Here is a 9,894-nt window from a genome sequence, read left to right as displayed (position 1 = left end):
ACAAACATTGGGGAAGAGTCCATTTCTTTGTTCTAATTATATTGATGTTAGCAGCCAAATTCCCAAGCACTGTTTAAAGTCCTTTTAAAAAGCAAAGATGTGTACATTATATAGCTTATGATGATAAACACTAAACTGACACAGCAAGCTAACTCATACAACCCAAGTATGAATTGTATATGTGTGTACTTGGTATTGATGCATGCTTAATATGGCTTATTAACTTTTACAGAGAGAATACTTATAATATACCTTTCATTTTCCATTTTCTTATAGTATCTACAATACACATTCCTTTTAGCCCTCTAAATTAAATTTATTTTTGTATTTGCTTGTCTATCATTCCATCAGATACTTATCTTCTTGCAGAAAATTTAAAAATAAAATTTAATAGACAATATTTTACAGTCGGTCCCATGCATGAAGGATTAGAATGTACAGCTGAGTATTATACAAACATACATACATACATACATACATTAAACAGTGATATTATAAGATTGTTTCAATTGTTCTATGTGATATCTTAAACTGATTTCTTGAAGCTGTAAGTCTTCAAGCTCTTTGGTCATGTTCTGTAAGCTGTGGGTACCACACATGTATATAAACTACTAACAATGACGATTCAAAGATGCATACTTTAAATTTTCTTTCTCCGTTTCTGCCGCCACATGTTCCAGCTCTTTAACAGTCTCTGCCATTGTAGCAACCTGAAATGTGTACAATCAGTGATCACAGCCCTAACACAATAGTAGAGGGACAGTAATGTCAAAACATCAGCATCTTTATGATCCAGTTGTACTATGAGTGTGTATGGCTTTAGTGAAGCAATAGAATTTATTTTGCTGGTTACTCAAATAACAAATTTTTGTGGAGCCTCTTGGAAATAGATCACTCCAGTACAGCAGTGGGGGTTGTCAACCACCCCACACAACATTATTATGCGATTAGTCTTGCAGATGTAAAGTAACTCTAGCATCTGGCATACCATATATGGTAATATAACTGGTACCTTTGAAAATCATAGCTACATAGCTTATACATATAGCCACACCACTGGCTATGTGACAGATTTTATATTATTGTGGGCACAGTAAGTTACCCTACACACAGTTGCAAAAGTACAGTGGAACCTCAGTTATCCAAATCCCTTGGGACCAGAGGTAGTCCATAAGTCTGAAAAGTCCATATCTCTGAAACTGTATAACCTTAAAATGACAAAGAACATTGGTGACTGTTTGGTGTATTGTTCAACTACCCTAATAGAACAGTCACCACTCTCAGAGCAGTCATTTCCGTAGTTTGGTTAACCGAGAATCCGGATAAGTGGGATCCGGATAACTGAGGTTCCAAAGGATAACTTATATTATCCTTAGAAAATTCTTGTACACAATATATCACCTCAGGCATTTTAGGAGCAATAACAGCATTAATCTTCTCCATCAGTTCTTGACTCCTTGCCAGCTTTGCAAGTAATTCATCTACACATATATTATATGCATGTAAATCAACAGCACTTCACTTATAACACAGTTTAATCACTCACTCACTCACACACACACACACTCACACACACACACACTCACACTCTCTCTCTCTCTCTCACACACACACACACACACACACACACACACACACACACACACACACACACACACACACACACACACACACACACACACACACACACACACACACACACACACACACACACACACACACACACACACACACACACACACACACACACACACACACACACACACACACACACACACCTTCAGGAGGGACAACTACTTCATTGGTTTTCATGTGGTGTCGAGTATTGTCCAATGACTGAACCATCATCCTGTACTGAGGCTCAAACTCCGGCAAATGGGCCACCACTGCACCCAGCCCTTGTTGCTATACACCAGAATGAAATATTTACTCTTCAGACAAACATAAAAATTCTTGATCTTAGCAACACATGAAGTAAGAAATGTGACGTATTTTCAATCTCAACCTTCATTCCCCATGGGAATCCTGACACTTTAAATTTTACATACCATCTAAAATTATGTTACTATGAACTTTATTATTAATACTACAAAGTCATACACCTACGAGATTAATGAGGTCATGAAGTACACCTCGGTTATGTTTAGGACCTTATAATGAGGTGGTCATATATTGAAGAGATGACTACTAAGTACAGCTTAACCTTATTTATTCAGGAATGTGGTTTGGGGTCAATTCCAGCAGTGCTAACTATACACCAGGCTAGTGATTAACTGCTGTGCTTAATTTACCAACCTGTGCATGCAGGGCACTATCTACAGTCATCTGGTGCTCAATCCTGTCTATAGATCTCTGCAGCTCAGCATTCTCCTCCATCTTCTTTACTAAACCACTGTACATTTCGTGTAGCTCAGCCTTAGCCTGCTCTTCCTGTTGCTTGAACAGTTTCTGGGTCATGACGTCCAGATAGGCCCACTGTAGAGCACGGCATCGTAGTGCTTCATACTCTTGTCTCTTCTGCTTATCTGTAGTAGCAGCAGCTGCGGCCATGCTACCATGGTGGTGATGAGGGACCTGCATAAGGATTACAATGTATGGACCATAGAATGGCACAGCAGTGACAACACTGTGCACACTATTGCTAACCTTTCTATATTTGCCATGGGTAGAAGTGCTTGTGGTAGGAGCTACATAAAGTATCAGTGCCATCATAAATAAACAGGAGTTGTGATATAGAGTGCAATATTTCATTAACACTTCACAGAATGAATGAGATACTTGGGTAGCCTTGCTTGGCCGGACCACTATCTTGTATTTTGTGACATCACCGAATCAATTTGAATGGCAAGATAAGGTCTGGCGAAGCTCTGTGGACAAAATTGCATTTGTGGTTGAACAATTTCCATATCTTCTTGTCAGGAAAACAGACAGTATCAATCTGGGTTAGAATATCTAGGGGTGGGCCAAAGAATTTTGGTGTCATACCAGCGGTATTTGTATGTGGGATCGAGATACTCTAATAGAGCAGTCAATCACTCTAATAAAACAGTCACACTATTCAATGATGTAGCAGCAAACTATCTAAGAAATGTACTATGTAGTTGGTGGAGGGCTGCCATTGTGACCAGTTACCTTTTTTTGTTCTTGGCCCCACCAAAACAAGAGAGTCTAGACAATGCCACTGGTTAGAAGTTCTATGGTAAAGTTGTTACGCGATTTCAACATACAGCTAACTGATGAAATCAAATTCACTGAATATCAGTGACAATTGAAAATGCACAACCTCATCAACCGAGCTTTAACAGACCCTATCTCGCTGAGCAATTACATCACAAATAAAAAACAGGAGGTGAGATAGTAGTCCGGCCACGTGGAACTATTACTTAGGAGTTGTAACAAGGGTTGCTCATAGTACTGGGACACTAATGCGAAACAAGCAACCAAAACCACACATGTAGAACAAAACACACACACTGTACCATTATATGAAGCAATAAAGCTACCATCATCAGCTGCAGCTCTGATATCACTTGGCATTCCTTGCAGTTCTTCATTAGCTGGTGTTGAACTGACCATGGCAGAAGAATAGAAGGTACCTGGTGTAGGTAACGTGTGATCCAACACCAACTGTTGACGGACATTGGGAGAGTGTTCCCGCAATGATCTCCTCTGGTCTTTTCCAGCTACAGTTGACTGCACCACAAAGCACAAGTTAGTATAGGAATGGTACGGTTGAAGTGTGTTAAAGTATATGTGACCAACTGAGTGAAAACCAGGCTAGTTTGCATGTTTCTCGAATTTCACTTTTGTTGTCTTAAGGGAAAATCCAATGAGCTGTTGTGAATTCTTTTGGAGTTATAGTGATAGATGGCAGGAAGTGGAAAGAATCAATTTGTATAGTGACTATACAGGAAATAAATTACAAGCACTCTCCTAGTTGATCATAAATCACAAGTGCAACAGGCTATGGAGTTGTCTCATTGTGTTCACCATGAACTGGGGGGTTCAACAAGATACAGTTTTTGTCCTATATCCACCAATGATTTCAAGCAAGAAGGCTGTTCAAGCTTAGAAATGGCAATGATAAAGTTATTTTACTGTAATGTATGTAATAAACACATGTAATTCGTGATGCTTCATGGTACAGAAACAAAATAAAGATATTCCATTTCTCTCTATGAAGAGGCAAATTCAATGGTATAAATGTTCTATCAATTCAAGTATACAAAACATGCACAAAATTGTTTTTTTTAGTATGCATGTTTTACGTAATGTATTTCAATGCGATTACTTCGGTAGCTGGGTTTTTGCTCTCAACAGGTCACATATTAAAAATGAAGCAAGGCTACAATGGTGTTCGCCAGGTATACAAGGTAAGGTTCTTCAAATAGAAAGTGTACAGGGGTAACCATTTCCTATGTGGCCATCGATTAGGTACACACTTATGCACATGAGAAACATACATACAAATGCATGAGATCACATCTTATATCACCACAATAATTTGAACAGTTGCAAATAATGTCTATATAGCCAATACTGTTCAAATAGCCCACTATATGCTTCATGCCTCAACACACACACACACACACACACACACACACACACACACACACACACACACACACACACACACACACACACACACACACACACACAAACATGTATGTTAAGTACAAATCATCAAGAGGTGATCTCACCTTTCTTGTCTTACTCTCAGCTGGTCTGGTGGCTTTAACACCAGTGACTGGTTTGGTGGTCTTTACAGGGTCCATGTACCGTGATGCCACTACACCACGACCTGTAGAGTAACACAACCACATTATACACAAAGAAACATGATAATGTATAGTGAGCATTGCATATAGAGTGCACCCTCAGTTATCAAAACTTCACTTATCTGAACACCTCAATTATCTGACACCAAAGTAACTGTTAGAGAATATTTTGTCACTAGTATGCGTTCTACTAGAGTATATGAATAGGGCTCTGCATATAAATCACTGGGCTTCTGCTTTGAATTCACTTATTTGGGACACAAAGTGTTCGATAACAGAAGATCCACTTAAATGGCATGTAGCCTCTTCTGCCATGCTATTATTGCCAGGCAAGAACATAGACACATTGTGTATACAAAACTTGTGCTTTACAGGATTTCTATAAATGCATGCTTTCAACAACACAGAGTACAGCCCTATATCTATTGTACTTGTATTGGAACATAAGGAACTTCAACAATTAAAATATGTAAATTACAAATACTGTGAGCATGTGACACAAACAGACATACATATGTCTAACCTTTCTTGTGTGTTGTTTTCTTTTTCACAGTAGCAGATTCTGAATGGCTGAAACAGAACAGTAAGATAGTGTAATAATCTTTGTGTGACGTCTGACAAAATGTCAATGTACTGTAATTACCACTGAAGAGTTATACATGCAAATCATGTACAGTAGGATTTTGATTATCTAAACTTCAATTAACTGAGCCCTTGATTATCTGAACAGTAGCTGTGACTGTTCTATTAGAGTATTTGAACACAGCTCTGTATATAAATGAATGGGCCTCAACCAAACTAATTCACTTATCTGAACACTTTTGTGATTGAACTGGCACACAGGTGTTTGGATAATGGAGGTGCTACTGCACTATTTTTAAGAATTAATAACGCAGTGGTAAAAATGTGTGCACTTCTTGCAGCACTGGTGGACTTTACAAAGTGACCCAATGTATAGTGCCAGGAACTTACAAACATTACACTACACATACACACACTACACCATATATATGCACGCACGGACACACATGCATGCATGCACACAAACACACTAAATTACATGCATGGGCGTACACAAACACACACTACACTACACACGCACAACATACTATGGCTGTTGTTTGCTAGCAGCTAATGACATCGACTGATCTACTGTACCTATAGTAACACTGTGAACCACAGGGCAACACATACACTAGACAGTTTACCTGAATCAGCAAAGAGCTCTTTCTTAGTAGCTTTGCGTTCTTCCTGTTTGGTGGCATCAATCCTGGTCTTCTTGCTGCCCAGCTCAGCATTAACTGACTCCATTAAAGCAGTCAGTTCAGTCAAGTCTCCAGCCGTCTCCATTGTGGTAGTAGAGGTAACATCATCTGATGATGAGCGAACCTAAAAGTGATCATCTTACAAGTGAGTATCCTCAGTGATGACATGTACCTGTACCACAGCACCACGACTATGTGGATTAGCAGATGTCTTTCTTAATGGTGGGCTGACAAAATTGGTGCTGAAACGATAGTAGTTGTCATCATCGATGAATGCTGGTTGGTTCTGAAGAAATGCCGGTGGACTATGAACATGGAAATTTTCATCCTCAAAATTGACCCCCTCATTCTTATCATCAAGACTAGTGTTGTTGCCATACTGCACCACCTTGAGAACACCACTGCTGGTCTTGGTCTGAGATGAGCTACTAACATCATGTCGTACTACTTTAACAGGCGAAGACTTGTCCGCTAATGTTACAGCAACCCTTGGTTCCTCACTGTCTTCCTGAGGTGGAAATAAGGAAGTGAGTACTGTATGTCTATATCAGGAATGAGGGCAAATAACTAGAGCTGGGAGATAGTATAACATATTAGAACAGTATTTTAGTCAATAAATTCATCTTTGAAGTTATCAAGTATGCAATATACCATAACAACACAAAAAATGTGCACATTTTCATAAAACCATGAAACTTGCCACATAAGTAGCACATGTAGTTTCATTGCAGATTTGACCTTGATTTGACCTTTATGGCCATTTTTGTACAGAAATTTGATCATTTATTGTCTATCTCCCTGAGGCAATAATTAAATTATTAAACACATGGTACCAAAGTAAAGAGGTCTAGTTGAATGAAATAACTTGGCCTTTCATTTGAAGTTACAAGGCAATTTCATTCCACATTTATACTACCCATGAATTTTGAGATATTTTACTTCCGCGGGTAATTTACACCCCAAGGGCAAAGAATTTTGCAGTTGATAATAACTTCAAAATGGAATTACCTATTAACTTCAAATAAATACAAAGTTCTTACTTTGGTACCATGTTCTAACAAGTTAATTAATGCCTCAGGGAGATAAAGACAGAATTCTGTGCAAAAATGGCCATAAAGGTCAAAAACAAAACACTTGTCATGAGGAGTATAATATGTGCGGAAAGTTTCATGGTTTTATGAAAAAGTGCACAATTTGGCCAATTTTGGAGATACACTACTACACTAATAGGTTGATACGCTATTGAACATGATTGTTAACACGTGTTATGGTGGCAATTTTCAATGTTTGTCAACAAGAAAGGAAGTTTGTTAAATCAATCTGCACTGTACTAAATAAAGTAAATGTTTGATTAATTAGATGTCCTTCCGCATTGGAGGTAATATATACAACGCAAGTACACAAAAAATTTGGCATTTCAACTAGAGTAGGGACTATAGCACATCGATAAAAAGCACTGAAACAAGTTGGAGTAGTGCATGATATTAAATCACAGTAAAACAATAAGAAGTGTTATATCCCTACTGTGCTCAAGATATACCATAACGGAAATGCACAGTAGGGATATAACACTTCTTATTGTCTTACTGTGATGTAATATCATGGACTACTCCAATTTGTTCCAGTACTTTTTATCGATGTGCTATGGTCCCTACTCTAGTTGAAAATTCCAAATTTTTTCGTGTACTTGTTGGTTAACTTTTTTTGTAAATAATTTTATTATGACTGGTGAACCCACACATACCACATCTGAAAGGGCGCCATGTGCCCCAGCTATATCAATTATCGTCTGAAAAGTTAAGTATCCATTACACTTGGTTGTCAGCTATTTTCAACCCGTTACACAGCATAAGAACTTTTCCAGAAGCACCTCTACAATCTACGCATACCAGAAGAAATGGTGCCGCACCCCAACTATGTTAATTATCGTCTGAAAAGTGAAGTATCCATTACGCTTCGCTGTCAGCTATGTTCAACCCGTTACACAGCAATACAAATCAAGAACTGTTTGAAAAGCACCTCTGCAATCAAAATAGCCACTATGAAAAATACGGATGATTTCCGTTTCAAAGGGAAGCCATTATGTGCTCATGCCAAATCGACACCTTTCCCTGTCAGCAAAGATGAATGGGACACAAAGGAGGACACTGGTAAGTCCATGAAGAATGCATTGTACGTACTACGGCATGCCAAAAGGTACTTGTTGGGCCGAAGCGACATCGAACAGTGAAAAAATCAAGCCCGTAGCCTTAGCCGTTATTGAGTTACGCTTGTCTGAAGGCATCAGTCAGTCAGTCAGTCAGTCAGTCAGTCAGTCAGTCAGTAAGCCAGTAGAAAATTCCGTCGAATAAAATTTTTTTTAAATTCCGTAGAAACTTGTTGAAAGAGTTTCGGGTCGATCTGAAAGCTTGTTTGGGCTTAGTTTTACCTCACCAATACTGCCTCGTCATCAGGGAAAACTGAGGCTGTTTTTTTGGGTGATGTTATTTTGTGGGCCACGCCTACTCCTTTGTCGTCCCTACTATACAGTTACTATCATACTATATGATACATACACTACATGAATATATGCACACATAAAATAACTCAATAACCTATAATAAATAAAATCCTTGTAAACTTTTAATAAGTTGGAAAGTTAGACGAGGCAGCAACTTCTGGCAGCTCATTCCATGGCTGCCCTGTTGCATACCACAAAAACAAAAAAAAAGAGTTCTTGTCACCCTACAATGATCCAGTCTAGCACATGGGTCATCAATATTTCTAGTACAGCATTCATGTATTTAATGGAAGGGTCAGGAAGTATACTTGAGGAGAACTATACTGTCTATAGATGGCACATACAGAACTATACTAAATCTCAGATTGTACAGGTAACCGATGAAGTCTAACTCAATGTAAATACACACGATCACACTCGCACAATGATGCAGAAATTTGGATCCCATACTCCTGACAAAAGCAACATTGCACACTCAACCATACTAATATACTGGGCATTACACTGGACAGCCAGTGAAGTGAAACGATATTTACTAAGCACAAATGGCACACTGTAGCACAGAGCACGTACCTGATGTTGAGAGAGGAATGATGATGAACTGCTACACTCTGACAATGATAAGGAGTGAGTGTAGTCCAATGTTGGTCTGCTGCTAGGGGAAATAGGGTGGCCTGGGTCGACAGGTCTGTAAGTGTACATCAACCAAATTTAATACTAGTACAATAACAACTACACAAGCGTTGACTTCTTATTAAAAACCTCAATTTGAATTACGCGCCACAACAGCAACTAGGTACACCGAGAGGTACACTTAAATAGTTAACCAGCTGCACAGAATCCCGCTGCACACGTACCTTTCAGGGGATGACAGTAGTGTTACTGGCTTGTATTTGTCTCGTTTCCCAGTTGACATGTCAGAGGCAACCTCTCGACGAGTCTCCAGACTACCAAAAGCGCGTATCAAAATAATTTAATTAATAATCCACGCGCTTCTAGAGGGCGCGTGTTCTATTTCAGCTTTCACTCATCTCATGTGCTTTGTAAATGCTTGTAACGCATCAGTAACGGAATATTTTCTGTTATTATTTTGTTACTGTGCAGAAATCAAAAAGATTGTTGTGCACAGGTGTGACCATAATGCCAAATGTTCAGGTTAGTCTGAGCTACAAAACTCATCTAAGGTAGGGGAGTGAATTACAAGGGGGGGGAGTGTGTTCCAGAGTCTGACTGTAGAAGGGAAAAAGGGAAAATAAGAATCAAACATAGTGTCAGGCTGTTTATACAGAGCTCTCAACAGGTGGAAATCACTTTGAGTGAGACTGACTGAAATTTAAAAAAAATGTTCTTT

At 38.8% G+C, this 9,894-nt stretch overlaps 1 protein-coding gene across 1 annotated transcript; it reads right to left on the bottom strand.

Annotated features, from left to right (window-relative positions):
- Window positions 1–373: 373 nt before the first annotated feature.
- LOC136244689 (uncharacterized) lies at window positions 374–9,515 on the bottom strand. The gene is made up of 14 exons (XM_066036228.1): window positions 9,401–9,515; window positions 9,117–9,231; window positions 6,216–6,551; window positions 5,987–6,167; window positions 5,888–5,936; window positions 5,302–5,348; window positions 4,701–4,801; window positions 3,480–3,693; window positions 2,647–2,687; window positions 2,296–2,574; window positions 1,779–1,905; window positions 1,402–1,481; window positions 640–710; window positions 374–582 (listed from the first exon to the last, which is right to left on the bottom strand). The coding sequence occupies exons 1-14, from the start codon at window positions 9,457–9,459 to the stop codon at window positions 480–482; spliced, it is 1,803 nt and encodes a 600-aa protein (XP_065892300.1). The 5' UTR covers window positions 9,460–9,515; the 3' UTR covers window positions 374–479.
- Between the last annotated feature and the right edge of the window lie 379 nt (window positions 9,516–9,894).

This window comes from Dysidea avara, chromosome 14, assembly GCF_963678975.1.
Source record: "Dysidea avara chromosome 14, odDysAvar1.4, whole genome shotgun sequence".
Lineage (NCBI taxonomy): Eukaryota > Metazoa > Porifera > Demospongiae > Dictyoceratida > Dysideidae > Dysidea > Dysidea avara.
The sequence above is the reverse complement of the archived record's forward strand: the minus strand, read 5'-3'. Positions and strand labels throughout refer to the sequence as shown.